Consider the following 20,866-nt stretch of genomic DNA (forward strand, 5'->3'; position numbering starts at 1 on the left):
TTATAAGTAAAAACAAACCCTTTTCCATGACCCCAATTGCTTAGTGAGATTTATTTTCAAATAGTCATTTCTTAAAAGGTGCCCAATGTCAGCATCTTTAAATTTTCCCTGACTTGTTTGTTATATATTATTTAGCATGAACATTGAGAAATTTAGGGGGATCTTGCCAGGTAACTACAAAAAATATAATTCTTCAAATAAGTTGCTCAATACACATTTTTTATCATAACATGCAGTGAAAAATAATTCAAACAGATAATAAATTGTCAAATGCTGAATGCTTGAATAGAATATATAGTATTGTTGTATATTTTTATTCTTGATGAATGCATTTTTATTCTCCTTATGTACACTGAGAGCATATGCACCAAAGACAAATTCCTTGTGTGTCCAATCACACTTGGCCAATAAAGAATTCTCTATTGTTTATTGGCCAAGTGTGATTGGACACACAAGGGATTTATTTCTGGTGCATAAGCTTTAAAAACTACATAGTGATAAATAATAAAATGTAAATGATAACATACAGTCATAAATCATAAGATACAAGCAACAAAGTTTGTAAGATATCAACAGGAGAAGGTAATAGGAAATACGAGAAAAATAATAGCAATACTGCCCTAGTACAGGTGGTAAATGTCCTTAGGCAATAGGCATAAGACAGTGCTGTGGGAATTAGGTGTTCAGCAGAGTGGTGGTGGGAGGGAAAAAGCTTTCTTTGTGTCTAGTTCAAGGTTGTCAAACTGGTGGTCTGCAGGCCAGATGCATCATGCGTAGGTTATGCCCACCCCAGCTCTGTGAATGGGAAAAATGTCACGGAACATCATGTGTTGGCAATGTGATGTCTCAAGTTTGACATCCGTGGTCTAGTTGTTTTGGTATGCAATGCTGTATAGCGGTATCCTGAGAGAAGGAGTTGAAACTGTTTATGTCCAGGATGTGAAGGTTCTGTAGATACTTTCTTAGCCCTGTTTCTGGCTCAAGCAGTATACAGGTCCTCAATGGAAGATGGGCTGGTTGCAATTGTTTTTTTCTGCAGTCCTAACCATCATTAGAAATCTGTACCTGTCCTGTTTGGTTCCTATGCCAAACCAGACAGTTATAAAAAATGACAATGACAAACAAAAAGCCTAATAAACTGGGAAATGTTACAAGTGACCTTCTAGACTCTAGAGCATAAGTGGTACGATGGATAAAGGACCAGGTATTGCCTGGAGTAATTTATCACTCTTGAATAAACAGGCAATGTTCTATTTAAAAGGCTATGAGTGTCTGTGTGTGCATGTGTGTGTTTCCCCTCTTTACAAAAGGAACAATAGTTTGAAGGGAAACAGTTTTGAAAGAGAAATGCTTCAGAAAGAAGAGAAAGGGGAAAAGGAAATAAGCAGTTCCTTTTTATATTTAACAGAGAGCTACAGAACCATGCCAGTTATATTGGTCCCAGAAGCACTGAAATAAACCATCTGCAAAATGATGTAGCGGAAGAGAATACTAAAACTCTGAACCCCTCCCTATCATACTTTCAGGACAATGGTTGTGTTTGAGGTTCCCACTATAACACTGCATCAAAGAAAGAACAGCTGGAAATTCACCAAGTATTGCAATAAAAGCAAGCCATGTTCCAGGGGCAGCAACAATAAAAGACTGTGCAGACAGATATATATTGATAGGGTATGTGAGTGTGTGTGTGTGTGTGTGTGTGTACGTGTATATATATACATGTGTGTGTGTGTGTGCATTGCAATTGTGCTGATAAATAAATAAAGGGAGACTAGTATAGATCTATTTCAAGCTATTTAGCTCTCATCAGCTAGCCATACCCTTACTAGGAATCCAACCTGGGCTGTATTACATATTAGGCAGTTACATTAGCCACTAAGCCACAGGCTCTTCTCCTTTATCAGCTACGCCAGGGAAATAGGTATGTATTGTGTCACAACCCCTGGTATGCCCAAATATGGGAGGGAGCATACTGCTTCCCTTTTCTGTCTATTGGCTCACTCTGGGAGCCATCCAGGCAAAAAGCCATTTTTTATGTTGCCTTGTTACATTTGTGTTGCAATTGTGCTGATAAATAAATAAAGGGAGACTAGTATAGATCTATTTCAAGCTATTTAGCTTTCATTAGCTAGCCATATCTTTACTGGGAATTGAACCTGGGCTATCTATATTACATATTAGGCAGTTATATTAGCCACTAAGCCACAGGCGCTCTCTCTCTCTCTCTCTCTCTCTCTCCCTCCCTCCCTCCCTCCCTCCCTCCCTCTATATATCATATCATATCCTAAAAATACTAGTTTCAGGCGTAGCTATAAAATAAGAGACAGACATCATGATCTCCATAACTTAAAATATATTATCCAATGGTTGTTTCAATTGTAGTTTCTACACTCTGACAATGTTAGCAGAGGCTAATGAAAGCTAAGTGGATAAAATATTATAAATTCCTAAGATCATCTATCTATCTATCATCTATCTATCTATCTATCTATCTATCTATCTATCTATCTATCTATCTATCTATCATCTATCATCTATCATCTATCTATCTATCTGAATACACACACAAACACCAAGATTATGGGGCTATCCAATTACAGGATAGAATCAGGAGACATAAATAGACAGCGTATAGGCAACATATAGAAGAAAAAAGTAAGAATAAACTGTTTACCTACAAAGAAAGCCAGAATAGCTAGCATTAATTTAGGAAACACTTGCCTTTGGACTCATAATCAATCTCAGTATTTTTGGTGAGTTATGTTAAATAGATTCATTATATATTTTTGCAATTTTCTATTGTAGAATGAAATTGAGAGAATGGAAGCGGAAGATGCATTAATATGTGAAGATCTAGATGATGCAGAATGTGGAGAGGAAGAATTTGAAGAAACCACAAAATTAAAAATACTCCGCAGAATTGCCTCCATAGCTTCCAAAGTGAAGGAAATTATTGGTAACCTTATAACCACAGCTGGAAAAGTTGTTGTTACAATTTTACTTGGTACAACAGGTGGGCTCTCTTCCTTTGCCAAGTTCCTCAATAATGGTTACAATTATGATTGCTATTAATACTTTTAGCATACTTGAATAATTTTTTTGATAAATAAATATACAGTGACCTCATTTATGTCAAATTTCATTGCTTTTGCATGCATTTAATATCCCTAAAATGTGTTATGAAAACTAGCCTTCATCAGGCATCCAGCCTATAAATGGCAAGAAACATAAACAGGTAGCTAATTGTATTATCATAAAAACAAATGAATAGATGTGTTACACTGATTCAAATAATGTAGATTATCAAATTTGTAGAAAAATACATTTATTTCTGCTTTGTGTTATTTTCCAGTCACACATGTATAACTATCACTTTCAGTTTTATACAGTATTGATACGTTCTTAAAAAGGGGGATACTTTTTTGCATCTAAATGTGCAGTCTAGAATATACTGTTTTTTAAAGTACATTTCCTGATGTTTCTTAAAGTATATTTTGATAGTATTTTATGTGTTGAGAATTATATCAAGTCATTCAGGTTGGTCCATAAATAAATCCAACTTTGTGCAATACAGAATATTAAAATGCTATCATGATTAATAATTTTTATTGCAATACTTTTAAACATCATGCTTAATCCATATATAATGAGTATAGAACATTTACCTTCCATTAATTTTTTTTATAGGAATGATGTTGCCTTCCCTGACTTCAGCTGTATATTTCTTTTTATTCTTGGGCTTGTGCACATGGTGGTCCTGTTGTCGAGCATTTGATCCTCTGATCTTCAGCTGCCTTTGTGTGTTAATGACAATATTCAGTGGAGGCCATTTAATTGCACTTTATCTGTACCAATTACAATTTTTTCAGGAAATTATTCCACCTGGTGACTATTATGCCCGGTAAGAGGTTTTATCAGCATTTTTTTAATAAATGGAATTATAGCAAAATAGCACTGCTGGCTGCTGGCAAGGTGGCGCAGTGGTTAAATGCAGCACTGCAGGCTACTGCTAGATCAGCAGTTCAGCGGTTCAAATCTCACCGGCTCAGGGTTGACTCAGCCTTCCATACTTCCGAGGTGGGTAAAATGAGGACCCAGATTGTTGGGGGCAATATGCTGACTCTCTGTAAACCGCTTAGAGAGGGCTGAAAGCCCTATGAAGCGGTATATAAGTCTACTGCTATTGCTATTGCTATTGGAATAGATGGTAAAAAATAAAGATGGAATACATTCAGAGAAATGTAAAATACTGTATTTTTCGGAGTATAAGACATACCAAGATTTTGAAGAGGCAAATTTTAAAAAAAGTTTTTGCATTCTGCAGACCTCCCAAAATGGCCCATTTTTAACAAGAATGGGCCTTTTTTGTAAAAAAAAAAAAAAAAAGGGTGGGGGCACATATAGCCTTTATGAGGCTTGTGGATTGCTCCTTGGGGCTGGGCAAAAACGAGCAAAAACAGCCCGTCTTTTGCTCATTCTTGCCCTCCCCAGCCCCCAGGAGTACTCTGGAAGCCTCCAAAAGGCTACACACAGCCATTTTTAAAGGTGGCAGGATTTTGGGAGGCCAAAAATGCTGTATTCAGTGTATAAGACGCATCCAGATTTTCACCCTCTTTTTGGAGGGAAAAAGGTACATCTTATACTCCAAAAAATATGGTACATGTCATAGTGTAAAATCAATACATTTTTAAGGAATTGTATTTGTTTATTAAATTTATATGCCATCTTCATCACTACCCTTAGTGACTTTGGTCAGCTTACAAGGCCTTGAAAACATAAATATGAAAACATTGCAATTAACAAGAATTAAGTAAAAGCTGAAAAGCAAGACAACAAGGTGATGTGGTCATAAGCGTTTATCTTTCACTCAACCAACCATGATAGCACATCCCCGTCAGGGTCCTATGCCAAATGGCATAACCATATTTTAAGATCCTTGTGGAAAGCCAGAAAGATGGAGGCAGATCTCACCTCTAGCAACAAGATGTTCTCAGAGGACAGAGGCCACAACACAAAAGGCTCTGTACTGGCTGAAATTCCTTGACTAACAGGCTCTACAGGAAGTCCCTTCTGCTGGTGGATACATGTTGATTTGGAGAAAAAAGAGATACGTTATTAAAGGAATAATAGGTTGGAATGGCAAAATTATAGGTGTGGAAGATATTACGTATATTGGCTACAGAACTTATGGAACTTCTCTGTAGGATTGATACTGAACTGTTGCATTCTATAGGTAAAAAATTGGGGGACATCCATTTTTTAAAAATTGAAATTTTAGGATAAAAAAATGTTGTTCACAGAATAAAATAATACAATGAATTTCAAATGTAGAGACAAAGATTAAAAAATACTTACCTTGTCTATTGGAATACAAGATCTATTATCTCCCAGTAAGTCCAGAAAAAGTAACACACCAAAATTAGTTGTATTTAAATGAATAACATTTTTCTTTACTTTACTAAGCAAATTTGCTTCATTTTTTTATATAGGAAGCAATCCTGTAAATATACAGTTATATAAAAATTTATTTCAGGAAAAAAGTGTGATTTCTGTTCAGATTGCCTAAATCAGGGGTGATAAACTCATGGCCCCATGGGCTAGATGCATCATGCGCTACCCCTGATTTAGCAAAGGGGGGAAAGCCATGATACATTATGTGACAACAACATGACACCACAAGTTTGACACCCCAGGCCTAAAACTTTTCTTATTGAGGTTGGGGAAAAAGACAGAGTCTTACTGGGTTTTTTTTCTTATTTTTTGTTTTGAGTGACAAGACAGAAATCTGTTACAGGTTGAACTTCTAAAAGATGCAAGTTTTAACTAATTACTGTTATTATAGTCTGCAAAACAATCCTACCTGCTTTGCTCTATGATTGAATGTGTGTGAAAATTCAAGCTTTCTTCTGCCATCTACAGGCCAGACCAGGTCAGGTCAGGTCAGGCCAGGCCACGCCAGAGTAGAAAAAAAAAGATAAATGGAAATCCTTAAACAGTCATTTATATTTCAATATTCGAAAGTGCTAAATTGTATGCTTTAAACTTGCAGAATTTGTGCTGAAGCTAGGAACCAGCAGATTCTCATTATTACTAATTTTCTGCTTTTTCATGTAATATTTTTAAATATTTTAATATAGGATGCAGTGTTGTATTTTTTTTAAAAATTATAATACAGTTTATGATTGTAAAGACTACATTTCCTTTCAGACAAGGGAGGGAAAATGTTAGGAAGATAAGTATATCAAGGAAGTATAGGTAATAAATCCGTGTGTGGGAGGGAGGGAGAGAGAGAGAGAGAGAGAAAGAGAGAGAGAGATATTTTGTAATCAACTATTCTGCATAATGGACCAAGAATAAGCGTTGTTTTCCTGTTTTTGGAAAGCAGCAATATTTTTCCCTTGACATCATCATGAACCTTAGTGCTGCATCAGTATCTTGCATTTGTATTAAGGTCATAGGTTGCGAATGTGTCAGGAAAAGCAGATCAAAGTGCATATATAGAGAGATATCCTTATATTAATTTACTAAGCTTTTGCTGGGAAAATACATTTTCAGAGGAATAATGTTACAACCATCTGCTACATTTACTTTTACAGTATATTGTGTAATGTTATTTAAAAAAATCATAACATTCTTTTTGGCATCCATAATCATGTTAATGTTCTTTTCTAAATTGCCTATTTTAATGAAATATACTTCATCAAAATTGTCATTAGAAAATTTAAATTCATATTTCCTTTTCTCTGTTTATAGACATTAATTTGATTAAAAAGATATACACATTTCTTTCAAAGGACATTATTTTACAGTACAATATGGAAAGCAATTTTTCAAAGACAAAAAAATAATCAGTTTAAAAATCACTATAAATCAAGGGAAAAGAACTGTAAAAGCAGGAAAATTTATGAATGTAGATCAAATAAAACTCCTTAAGATTTCTCATGAAAACAAGGAATGAAAGGCCTATATATAATTCCTAGAAATATAGAACGTAAATTACATGACCTTAGAGGCCATCCAATTCAACCCCAACACGGTGTATACTATCCGCAACAGGTGGCCACTCAGCCTTTATGTGAAAAGCTCCAGACTTTTCTTGGTAGCTTCTGTGCTTGTTAAACAATTCTTACTATCCGGAAATTCATTCTAATATTTAAACTGGGTCTTCTTCTTTTTAATGTCAATCTGTTGGTCATGCTCTCAGTTTTAACAGAGAACAGGTTTGGTTCCTTTTCCATGTTAATCTTTCAGATGTTTGTAAATTGCTGTCTTATCTCCCCTGTCTTCTTTTTTGCAAAGAAAACATGCCCGGCTTCTTCTACCATTCTCATGAGGCTTGATTTCCAGTGCTTTATAATCCTAGTAAGTGTCCTCTGAATCTGTTCCAGAACTGGACACAATACTTGAAACATGGTCAAACCACCATACAGTAAAGGAAGAACTGTTATCATGCATATCTGTATGCAGGTCATAACTGTGTTGGACTTGGTATAGTTATCTTGGTATTTTATGCATATTGATAGGAATAATCAAATGTATAGGTACATCGTTGGAGACTTATGGAAGCTTGGTTGTAGTGAATGTGAGAGTAATCTATAAGTTCTAATTTAGAGGATCACCTGCTCAGGTTTGAGCAAGCAATGGGATGCAGCAATTAAAATGCCATGAACTATGTATCCAACCAGTATAGAGTGTTTGCTCAGGCACTTATTCTAATCAGATTCTGCAAATCTTCATTTTCCCCATAAATATCCATCTTGTTTCTGCAGGCTTCAGAAAAACCTGAGTATATGATAGGCCTTCACTTGCCCACTATTTCTTATAAACATGAGTTTGCTAAATTTAAGTGTTTAATGTTTTACTGTTTTTATTTCTGTTTTATGATGATGTCCGGTGCCCAAAGTCATTGACAGGAGATTGGTGGCATATAAATTTAATAAATGAATATATGTTTTTGACTGACATAATCCTATTCTTCAGAAGCATGGAATAACTCCAAAGTTATCCAACAATCTGCTGCTTCCTGTATAAATTTCTTCCTACAGTTATAAATTTGCTTTAGAGGCTCTCAATGTGTTTCAGCATGAAGGTGAGTGAGAAGAGAGATCAGGTCCTTGGTTATAGCAATTATGTCAACAGCTTGGTGTTAACTCTTTCTTCAGTTTATACCAAATTGTTAAAATATTTATTTTCTGCTTGGCTTTCATGCACAGGAAAATAACACTGTTTAATTCTGCTCTTAATTTTGCTGTGATGCTTCTTAATACTTTGAAGATTTTGAAAACAGAATCAGTAACCTACGGCATATTTTTTTAATCTGAATATTTAGGGAACAAACTGAAATCTGTTAATTTTGTGGCAACTTTCAGTTTTCTATGATGAAAACCATACAGCTTATTCAGATTGTTGGGAATTATGGAAGTTGAAGCCTGTATTAAATACAAAAGATAGTGGAAGGATGGCTTGGATAAAATGTTATATTTACGTAATGCCCTATTTTTACAGGTTGTTTGGTATCACTCCAGTTATTCAGACCAACTGCTCAAGCACCTGGAAACTAATAACCAATCAAAAGTTGAAATGGTATCACCATACCAACCCTATCTTGCTGCTACTCTTATATTATACCTTAGCAACTCTGATTCGACTTTGGTTAAATGAACCTATTGTACAGGTAAAATAATTACCTTACTTTAAAAAAAAAAAGCTTTATAACAAATGCCTACAAATCCGTTCAAATTGCTTTTTAACCGTGGTGCATAAAAAAAGGACTACATTTGGATTATAAATGAAACTTTTCCTCTTCTCCTCCAAAATATTATTAATAACTAATATTCATCTGTGATATGCCACAATAGAGTTTTCCATTTTTCTCATGTTTCCTATCTCAAAAACTATACTCCCAGCATTGAACAATTGTAATCTGACGCAACTTCAAGAACCACAAAACAGAGCAGCCTGAGGGTTTGTCGTCCTTGAAATAAGGTGCCTAAATTAAAGCTCTGTAGTATTTAGAAACATGTTTTATAATGGCTTCCTATCATATATACATAGTTTTTATTGACTGATGTTTATGAAAATAGTTTCAGAAATTCCATAAAAATATGAATTATAATATCTTATTTATTTATTTATTTTATTGCAAGCATAGTGGCTGGCATAGGTTTCTTTCCAAATATTTTGGAGGAGATGAATAAAAAAGTCATAGTAAATGTTTAAGATGCGATGATGTTTTTATCTCTGTTGAATCAGTGGTAGGTTTCAAAAATTTTTAGAACCTCTTCTGTAGGTGTGCCCTGCTTTGTGGGAGTGGCTTGCCAGCCATGTGACCGGGTGAGAGTGGCTTGCCAGCAATGTGACCAAGTGGGAGTGGCTTGGCAGTCATGTGACTGGGTGGGCATGGCCAATTTGTAAAATGTGGTGAAACTCAATTAACAACGATCTTGCTTAGCAACCAAAATGTTGGCTCAGGAACTCTGGCATTGAAGTGTGCAAGTCTTAAAGCTGTCAAGTTACAAGACCCTTGCACCCCTAACCCTTTAGGAAAAAAAAACCCAGGGGGGTTCAAACTTGACAGCTTTAAGACTTGTGGACTTCAACTCCCAGAATTCCTCCTCAAGTCATGTTGGCTCAGGAACTCTGGCATTGAAGCACGCAAGTCTTAAAGCTGTCAAGTTACAAGACCCTTGCACCCCTAACCCTTTAGGAAAAAAAACCCAGGGGTGTTCAAACTTGACAGCTTTAAGACTTGTGGACTTCAACTCCCAGAATTCCTCCTCAAGTCATGTTGGCTCAGGAACTCTGGCATTGAAGCACGCAAGTCTTAAAGCTGTCAAGTTACAAGACCCTTGCACCCCTAACCCTTTAGAAAAAAAACCCCAGGGGTGTTCAAATTTGACAGCTTTAAGACTTGTGGACTTCAACTCCCAGAATTCCTCCTCTCGCTCTTCATCTTGATGATGTGTGGACGGGTGGGGGGAGGGAGCTGGAACCGGTTCTAACCGGCACTGTAGATTGTGGAACCTCTTCTATAGAAGAGGTTAGAACTGGCAGGAACCCACCCCTGGGTTGAATGCCCAAATATTGTATATAGTTCTACATAAAATAATGACATATATTTGTATTACCATTTAAATTGTATACAATCTAATGTTTATATATATTGATGAAAAAACACCATATTGTTTATTGGACACAGCTGGGACTAGGAAAAATGCTTCTTATTTTACTATGACTGCATCTCCAACTGTTTATAATCATATATTAGGCAGGAAGATGTGTGAAATATGGCTCCTATTTGGCAAAATGCAGTTACTCCTTCCCGTTGATGTTTGTCTATTATTGAAATTGTTCATGGAGAAGATACTGCGCCTGATTTGGTGAAATTCTTTAATTTGCGAGGACTAGAGTGAAAAGCAATTTGGATTGCATATACAGTAAACTATATAGATTCATTGCCTAGATTTTCAGACAGTGGTCAATGACTTTTATTTCAAAAGTTAACTATCTTTTTACATAGATGAACTTTCATTCTCAAAATTATTCCAGAGTTAATCTTCCTTTTTTTTCCCTTCTTTCTTCTTTTCTCATTTAGCAGATGCCTGATGATGACAAAGATATAAATAAGGAAGATGAAATAGAGTGCACCCCTCAAATAACTGCAGACAGAAGACGCAGCTTGTGGTATACAAGTCACTACACAACTGATGAGAGAAAAGTAAAGTCTAAAGGAATCAGTTAATCTAATTTGTACTCCTTTAGATCTTTTAGCAAGAACTGAGTGTGCAAGTGTTCACTTCTGGTCTGGAGACAATTGCTAAACTATCCAGTAGATCTCCAAGAGGCCAATTACAAGGTTTTACAATACTAATTTATTTTGTGATTATCACCAGTAACTTTAACCATATGTTTAACCATCATTGAGTAGTTACAGATAATCCTTGGCTTATAATCGTTTAACAATGGTTCAGAGCTACAACAGGCTGAGACAAAATGATTTATGAATGATCCTCAACATTCCCACAGTCAAGTTGTTACAATTTGAATGCTTGGCAACCAGTTCATATTTACAATGGTTGTGGGTTTTGCAGCCACACAATCACAATTTGCAAAGTTTCCAGCCAGCTTCCAACAAAGAAAGCCAATTGTGGAATCCAGATCCACTTCCACAAACTCTAACCATGTGATTTGCTTCATGAACAGGATGATTCACTTAATGACTGTAATACAAATGGCCATAAAAACTAGTCCCTGGTAATGTGATGATTCACTTAATGACAGCATTGCTTAGCAACCAAAATTCTGGTCCCAATTGTGGTCGTAAATCAAGAATTACCTGTATGTTGCTGTTGTATACTATTCGGAATAAAAATACACTCTACCTTATATAATTTGGTATAGATTTTCAGCATGCAGTCATTTTGAAACATTTATTTTATTGTTATTACTACTATTGCATCACATGGCCTTCTGAACTAACAAATTATTTTTACTTTGCTTTTGCAGCTTTTGTCAATGACTCAGGATGAACACAAGCCATCCGATGTTAGTACATGGTTTCAAACTTGCAGTCAATTTGCACAATAAATTTCTTTCTGTTTCGGACAATTTTTTAATGTAGAGATTCAAGGATTTGGTTGAGTAGAAGTTGATCCAAATTATCTATCAGACAGTCATCTTAGACATCTGACTTCCTGCTGTTGTCTCCTGCTTCTAGGATTCCTTTCCAATCATACAACCAAGTCAAACTGTCACAGTGCCTTTTGGTAGCAGTTTCTCTGGCCCAGGACTAACAAAATCATATCTGTCCAGCCAGCAATCACCTTGCTTTTCAATAACATTTCTAATACCAAAGAATATATATGTAGTCCTGATTTAGAGACTGCCCCATTTAGTGACTATTCACAGTTATGATGATGAAGAAAAAGTAAGTTCATTATCAATCTCACTTTTGCAATCTTTACAGGACTGCAAAGCAAAGCAAAGCTGAAGTAAGGTTTTACGCACAGTTGCAGTTTCACTTAGCAACTGCTTCATTTGACAACCAAGTTTCCAGTCCCAATTGTGGTCACTAAATAAGGACTATATGTATAATTTCTGCATAGACCACATAGACTTTTCACCTGTCTCTAAGCATGCACAGTGAATGGACATGGCTGGAAGGATCTGCTCTTGTCTGAGTATTAAAACTGAGAGCTATAAAACAGATCATAGTCAAGATAAAAGAGAATGTTTGTAGCTCAGGGTTGAAATGGGGGTTCCTTGGTTCTCTTTGAGCTTGGCTGTTTTCTTGCAGACATTTCTTTGGCTGTTTACTGTTAGCTTTTTTTGACAGTTCTTCGATTGGGGTATTGTTTACTTCAGCAACAAACAAGAAGTAAATGATGCCCCAACCAAACTTGCCAAATAAGTTAACAGTAAACAGCCCAATTAAGGAACTATCAAGTCCACTCCCACCAATACTGACAGGACAAGTCACTAGAATACAAACTGAGGGCAAACTCTACTCCCTTTTAGCGCTGTTGATGTTACCTAGTTTGGGTAATGAAGTGTCTGCAAGAAAACAATCAAGCTCAGATAGCACCAAGGACCCCTCAGATCATGGCCATTTGAAGTCTTTCCTAAGAACATGTATTTCCTAATTTGCATTGCATTGGGACTGAGTCTTTTGCAAGAGTATTTACCAATTAAGAGTGTTAGGGCCTTTCATAATTAAACACCTCCATACATTAAAAAAAACCCTGATTGTCATCCTCTGCAATATCTTTCAGTGTGTGTTGCATAAATAAAGAAAATATAAATAAAGAATATATGTGTGTGTGTGTGTGTGTGTGTGTGTGTATGTATATGTATACACACATATACACATATACATACACACACACACAGACACACACACTTCAAAAGGAATATATATATTTCCAGCATCCTGTTTTCTTAAATTAGACAGATGAATATCAACTACAGGCAGGACATTATGGTAATAATGACCTGCATTTGGAACTATTGTGATTCTAGAAGTGATGCAGAAGGCCTAAAGAACGGCCTTGAAGGAAAGTGCCATTACAAAGGCGATATCAGATAAGTGTATCTTGTCCATTCCAAGAAACTAACTTGAGAAAATGCTTCAAATTTATCCTCCCCTAATTCACACCGTGTAAAGTTGTTCTAATAAAAGTAACTCTGGACCTTTATGACATTGGTTTCTTAATCTGGTCTAGTTTCTAAATCTGATAGGTATACTATAACTGTTATTATATACCATGTAGGAAACACAGAAAAATATTTTATAGCTGTATACAAAATTGCCATTGACATTTTGTACAGTTCATGAGCAAAATTATTTGAAAATAGAATTCATCAAATTAAGTTGAATATACCTCTATATAAGTGTTCTTTAAGAAGCAATTGATTTAGGTATTAGATGTTTGTATGTGTACCAATAAGCAAGCATTATTTAATCTTCTGAATGTCTGAGTGTTCCTGTTTTGTATTTAATCTATATGGTTGAGAAAGAAAATGAAAGCAGCACTGAATTTATATCAAGGAAAGTAGTAGAAGTGATTGCTTTCACAAGTTGCCTATTTTCAAAGGATTCCTCTGATCCTCATTCAACAGGTCCTGCTTGTGACCCTGAATGGTACACCGGTTGATTATCAAAACATACACCCTTTGCGCCCTATAGAAAATGGACCTGCTAGGACAGATCTATACTCAAGACCACAATACAAGTGGGATCCCTCAGCTAACGATCTAGGTAGTCATCAAAATGTGAGAATAAATGGTTGTATGGTTTAATTGTTTAGATGTGTATTCATCTACTTTTTTTCATTTTACGAAGGGAGGACAGGGTGCCATCCTATAAATTACCTACCGTATATCATCCATTTTGGCATCCCAATCCATACCTTCCTATGGTGTCTGCAATTAACTGGGTATGTTGGGGTGTGTATATTGCTGGAGAAGTTAGTATAATGATAATGTGTACTTTTAATCTTTAAGTGGATTGGCAGAATACTGCTTGCACAGCAAAAAAGTAGTGGACCTTTGTTTAATAGTGATCTAAATTTCCTAGATGGTTGGATTCTTTGGCTTTCCTTTTGTTCAACAACCTTATTTAGGCTACACAGATCTGATTATATATCCACAGCCCCTGTGTCATCATTGTGCAAGATATTTGTGCATTCCTGCCATATTCTGTCATTTTGTTTATAGCTTTCAATTATCAGATTACTTAAATTAGTTTATGAATCTATATCACATAAACATTATTTGCAATCCATACAGTTTTTCTTATTTCTCAGAAAAGAAAGAAGAGGAGGAAGAGGAAGAGGAAGGGGAGGAGGAGGAAGAAGAAGAAAATTCAGAAGAAGAAAAAAACTCCAAAGTTCATGCAATGGTCTCAGTTTTTCATTTTATCATGAAACAGAGTTATGTCTGTGCTTTGATCGCCATGATGGTAGGTTACATTGGTTCTTGATCCACCTTGAAATCAAGACAGTGCTGTGACCCAGGACAAGTTTTATGTGATGTTGTTTAAATTTGTTCTTTCTGATTTTTATCACTGCAAGTCTGCTTGAATTAATGAAAGAGCGTCTTTACATTACATTCTGATCTTGAAGCTTGAAAATTTTAAAGCACAGGATTGTGGACTTGAGCCTGGGATTATATATTGTATTTTATGTAGTTTACAATTGTTATTATATTCAGTTCCACTTAGTGCACAGGTAGTAAAGAATGCAGTTAAAAATTCCTTGATCCTGTTCTCTTCAGTTTTTGGAGCATTATCTTGCTGATTGATACAGGGGAGAGGCAGAGAGAGAGTGCTGATCTCATTTATATAGTTTCTTTCCACTGGATTGCAAAAAGTACGCAAATGCTACAAGATCATCCTTTCCAAACCATCCACTATATTTTGTTTTGGTGAGAATAAAGATATAAAGTTGAAGAAGGATTCAGATCAATTGGGACAAATTCAGAAAATTGGCAATTTAGGATAATCAACTAAATTAATGAATCAGTAAACTAAGCTCAGTCCTGAGAGACTGAAAGAGCTGAATTTGGGTAGTCGTCACTGTGGATTCCACAGTACTGTTGCAATACCTGACATAATGTCACCTAGATAAAATTCAAAAACTGTTCTCTCTTGTTTCAGATTACAGGACAAGTTTCAGGAAGGGTGTTTCCTGAAACATACTGATTGTAGACCATTCTTAGCAGTCAGAGTGGCAGAATTAATGGCCTACAAATGTGGGTGGCTTCCATTCACTGGAAGTAATTCCATAGAGAGTGGAAGTCCATCTGTTTTGAAATCTTTAATTTATATTTCTGCGCTGGGCAAAGTTCTGAACTTATGGCCTAAAGTGCCCCTTCCAATTTTGTCATTCTAAAGTTCAAATACATTTAATGTTGAACTGATGAAATTATACAGTATTCATTTCTTTTTCTTTCCTTCAAGGCCTGGAGTATTACTTACCACAGTTGGTTAACATTTATATTATTGATATGGTCTTGCATACTTTGGATGCTTCGTGACCGAAGGAAATATGCAATGATAAGTTCACCTTTTATGGTGGTTTATGGAAACTTATTATTAACATTTCAATATATATGGAGTTTTGAGATGAGCAATAGTGAACTTCCTCAAGTTTCTGGATTTCTAGAACGGAAAGACCCCCCTGAATTAGGATCAAAGGTAATAATTGCACACAAATCTATATGGTCAGAACATATTTTATAAAATTCATGCATTTATAACAGTAGTGAATAACCTCTAGATTTTTCAAAAGTACAACATGATAACTGTGATTAGTATCTGAAAATATATACCTAAAATATTTTTTATATTTTATTTTGACTGTAACAAATGTCTTTTGATATTTAAGGATCAGCTTTAGGAACACAAGTTATTTGTGTCATTAATTATTATTTCTTGGATAAAAAAACTTTCTTCATAGATTCTAAAATAATTTATAGTTATTGTTGTTATTTCCCCTGCCTTGCACTAGGTAATTCTAGTCTTTTATTCTGTGCTAGACACTCCTTAATTAATAATTAAAGTTAAAATGAATATTTAAAAAATGACAAATGACTCAGATATTCTGTTGGATATGTCTGAAATGAATTTCTATCAAAGAACTAAATGTTTTAGAATCTAACTAGAATCTAACTATCAATTTTATCATTAATTAGGTATTTTATAAAATGTCCTATCTAACCTTTGTGGCTATCATAAAAGATCATATTGCAAATAAAAAAGAAATAATCCTACACCTTAATAATATAGGAATGATTTCTGGATAATGTAAAGAGGATAAATTATATTCTATATTTAAACACAGTCCTTCCTTCTCTAGAAACAGGTGTATAAATTGAATATAATTCTAGACTATAATTCTGCCTACTATGTTTTTCAAATGTGCTTACTTTGTAGAAACGTTTGTTCCCTTGGGAGATTTTTGAAGCAAAAGTCAAGTAAAGCATTAAAATAGAAAAGGAAGCAACAAGGAGAAATCAAAGCCAGTCATAATAATTACCTCTATGAGGTAATTTCTCTTGGCAAAGAAAGAATTGCTTTATCCTTAAGAAACCAGGTGATTCTTTTAGGGAGTATTAGACAACCCATGACCTGCTGGGTCATTGTTTCATTTGCATCATAATTTCAGTCCTTTTCCCATGTGACAGCATTCACTGACTTGCATTCTGGCCTTAGATTTGCAACTTCCTGCTCACTTCCCCACTGACTTTGCTTGTAGAAAGCTGTCAGGGAAGCACTGGAAATAACAATTATGTGACTGGCTGGCAATGGCAGAGTGGCAGCATGGTGACAATGAAGTGGCCATAGGTTTTCCAAATTTGAATCCCATGGGAGTAAGGGGTCCTGGAATTTGGACACTTTCTATCATAGATCATTTGGGGTCCTTTTGTTGAAAAATTGTTGCCTAGTTGAAGACTACAGACAGACAGATATGACAGTTTTAGTAGTATATAGATTTGCCACCATCCCTGACTGTTACTTAAATCTACAAGATCCTGAATGTTAATTAAAAAGGAATGGATTGACATCTGTGCTTAATTTATTTATAAAGCAAATATTTCTATCCTGCAAAATTACTTTGGAAGAAATAGCCAGTTCATTTTTCTTTATATAAACGTATTTCTATCATTCATTTTCAAGGCATTTTGATGCTCTGCACATAAAATCTCCACGAAATCCAATTTAAAATCCAGTGGAATTTTAAAAAATTAATAATATTTTTTAAAATATAAATATTACTTTCTTCACTCTTACATGAAGCCACTGAGTGAGATAATTTGCTGTCAGGGGTTGGGGTATTAGTATGCTGATGATACACAACTTTATATCACCATACTGGTGATCCAAGTTATGCTTTTGCTGCCCTCTCAGAGTGCCAGGAGACTGTGGGGTCTGGATGGGGGCAGCAGGCTTCATCTGAACCCTGACAAGATAAAATGGCTTTGGGTACATGAAGCTTCAAGATCTGGAACTTCAGAGAGGAGGAGATGACGTCATGACGATACAACATGCTATCTTGGAGCTCCAAGATCACAATCAATATCTCTGCCTCTGGATGGTCCTTTTGGACCTAAACCATCCCATAGAGATGATGATAGAGGAGGGCACATCCTGCTGATCTCAGGGACACTGCAAAGTCCCTGATTGATCCAGGAGAAGCTCTTTTTTCCGGTGACAGAGAAGCAGCCATTGAAGCTGCTGAAGTTGGGACAGCTCCAGAACGGAAGGAAAGCGGGGGAGAAAGTGTGTCGAATTGGTAAAAAAAAATTATTATTAGAGAAGAGCTCACCAAGAAACCCAAAAATTAAATTAAAATTGAAGAAAGAAGAGAGTAAGCAGAGAGATTAAGCTAGAATTAAACTTAGTGTGTTATCTTTTTTTTTTTAACAGATGGAATTTTTACAAATGTTTCTTACTTTTTAAATTGGATTGATTATTTTTTTTCTACTTTTTATTCTTTTTATATTTGTATTTGTTTATTATTTATGAGTCCCTGAGGGGACTCAGGGCGGCTTACAATTTATATTCTATACTTATGGATTAAAAAAATTGTACAACACTTGATTGGATTGTTTTTCTTTTAAGAACTTTTCTCCTTAAGTTTGGAAAACAAAGAGGGATCTAAAAGCAGAGGAAGAAGAAGTAACACTGTCACTTAGAAGCTGGAGGCTTAGAAACATTGTTTTTCTCTTTGAACATTTGCCATATCTCAAGGCTTCTCAGTTTGTTTATTGAAAATGATAGTGGGAAAAACACAGGTTGTTTATACAGGTGCTCTTCTGGAGTACTATCAGTAGTTGAACTGGAGTGAAGGAAAAGCCTTGACTTGAAAGATTATAATGAACTTGCTTGAAATTTAACAAAAACGCCTTGGTTGTTATAGTGGCAGTGTTTATAAATTGGAAGAATAGGGCAACATGAAAAAGAAACATTAACATTGCAAATGATTATGCTAGAAATTCAAAAAATATTAGTAACAACAGAGAATTATCTGGATTCCTTTCAGTCGGATTTCAGGCCTGGTTACAGCATGGAAACTGCTGATCGATGATCTCTGGCGAGCCAGTGATAGGGGTCACTCCTCTATCCTAGTGCTTCTTGACCTCTCAGTGGCCTTCGATACCATCAACCATGGTATCCTTCTGCGACGGTTGCGAGAGGTGGGAGTGGGAGGCACTGTCCATCGGTGGTTCTCCTCCTACCTCTCGGACAGGTCGCAGTCGGTGTTGGTTGGAGGGCAGAGATCGACCCTAGGCCCCTCAATTATGGGGTGCCGCAGCGTTCGGTCCTGTCCCCCCTCCTATTTAACATCTACATGAAGCCGCTGGGTGAGATCATACACCGGCACGGGATTAAATACCACCAATACGTGGACGATACCCAATTGTATCTGTCCTCCCCGTGCCAACTCAGCGAAGCGGTAGAAGTGATGTGCCAGTTCCTGGAGGCTGTCAGGGTCTGGATGGGAATGAACAAGCTTGCACTCAATCCCGACAAGACTGAGTGGCTACTGATGCTCCCTCCCAAGGATGGTCCAGCTATTCCATCTCTTAGCCTGGGGGGTGAAATTATATGCCCCCTCAGAGAGGGTTCGCAATTTGGGAGTCCTCCTGGATCCGCAGCTGATGCTAGAACGTCACTTGGCGGCTGTGACCAGGGGGGGGGGCTTTGCCCAGGTTCGCCTGGTGCACCAACTGCGACCCTATCTGGACCGGGAGGCCCTTCGGATGGTCACTTATGCCCTCATCACCTCAAGACTTTATTACTGTAACACGCTCTACATGGGGCTTCCCCTGAAGAGTGTTTGAAGACTTCAGTTAGTCCAGAATGCAGCCATGCGAGTGATACTGGGTGTACCTAGGTACACCCACGTTACACCTATCCTCCGTGAGCTGCACTGGCTTCCCATTGGTCTCCGGACACGCTTCAAGGTGCTAGTCGTTACTTTTAAAGCCCTACATGGTATCGGACCTGGCTACCTGAGAGACCGCCTCCTGCCAGTTACCTCCCAGAGACCTATAAGATCGCACAGACTAGGCCTCAATGTCGGCTGGCAACTCCCCGGGGGAGGGCCTTCTCTGTAGCTGCTCCGGCCCTATGGAACGATCTCCCCATTGAGATCCGGACCCTTACTACCCTTCCGGCCTTCCGCAAAGCGACCAAGACCTGGCTGTTCTGGCAGGCCTGGGGCTGTTGATTTATCCAGCCCCATCCTAAGTTATGAATGTTGTGGAATTTTTAATGTTTTTTTTGTATGTTCCCCCCTTCCTTTTTTACCTGTAAGCTGCCCTGAGTCTCTCGAGAGTGGGCGGCATACAAACCAATTAAATAAAATTAAATAAATAAGAATATTGAAAAGAGAATGAAGAATATAGAACATAGAACAGGAAAAATAGATGGAAAAATTAAGGAATTTTGATGATGAAAGTTGAGGACAGAGTTCTAAAAATTGAAGAAAAAGATGAACAAAGAGATAAGAAAATTGTTGATATTGACAGTAAACTGAGTGTGGTTGGAACTGGCAAGAGTGGAGAATATATATATATATATTTAAATATATATATATATATATATATATATATATATATATATATATATATATATATATATATATATATATATATATATATATATATATATATATATTTATATATATTTAAAGTCACAACCCCTGGTATGCCCAAATATGGGAGGAAGGTCACACTTCCACTCTCTGTCTTCGGCTCGTCACAAGAGACCATCCAGACAGAAACCCAATATTTTTTACTGTTGCCTTTTTGTTACATATGTTATTTTTATGCTGATAAATAAATAAAGGGAGACTAGTCTCCCTTTATTTATTTATCAGCATAAATATAACATACATACATACATACATACATACATACATACATACATATATTTAAAAGCCTTGTTATTAAATGTAAACAATTTTTATATAGAATATGGTATAAAGATGTAATGTTATTGGAAGATTTTAGGAGGATGTAATGAAATGCCATAATATAAATTTACTTTAAATTTAGAATATTTTATATAAGAGGGTGTAATAAGAGTTATGAATGTTAATAATTGTTTATATGTATGTGTATGTGTGTATATATATATATAATTGGATTGATGATATCTGAATTGGGGTAAATTGCAAGTGGGGACTATTGTGAGAAAGCACAAAGCTTTGTAACCAATCAACATACTGTATGTAACTGGAGGATGATTTTTATATATTGTATGTGTTTATGTCTATTTGTTCTATGTTTGTTTAAAAATAAAATAATTTTTTAAAAAAAGATCTGAAACTTCAACTAACTTAGTTCTGGATGGGATTGC

At 36.0% G+C, this 20,866-nt stretch overlaps 1 protein-coding gene across 1 annotated transcript in view; it reads left to right on the forward strand.

Moving 5' to 3' along the window:
* The window catches only part of PIEZO2 (piezo type mechanosensitive ion channel component 2), a 230,584-nt gene that overhangs the window by 130,311 nt on the left and 79,407 nt on the right, over window positions 1-20,866 (forward strand). The window contains exons 6-13 of the mRNA XM_032223228.1: window positions 2,806-3,013; window positions 3,688-3,901; window positions 8,506-8,674; window positions 10,598-10,717; window positions 11,506-11,544; window positions 13,618-13,756; window positions 14,304-14,458; window positions 15,458-15,694. Coding sequence (XP_032079119.1) covers window positions 2,806-3,013; window positions 3,688-3,901; window positions 8,506-8,674; window positions 10,598-10,717; window positions 11,506-11,544; window positions 13,618-13,756; window positions 14,304-14,458; window positions 15,458-15,694 — 1,281 coding nt within the window. The remainder of the gene's footprint in view (window positions 1-2,805; window positions 3,014-3,687; window positions 3,902-8,505; window positions 8,675-10,597; window positions 10,718-11,505; window positions 11,545-13,617; window positions 13,757-14,303; window positions 14,459-15,457; window positions 15,695-20,866) is intronic.

This window comes from Thamnophis elegans, chromosome 8 (assembly GCF_009769535.1).
Source record: "Thamnophis elegans isolate rThaEle1 chromosome 8, rThaEle1.pri, whole genome shotgun sequence".
Taxonomy (NCBI): Eukaryota; Metazoa; Chordata; class Lepidosauria; order Squamata; family Colubridae; genus Thamnophis; species Thamnophis elegans.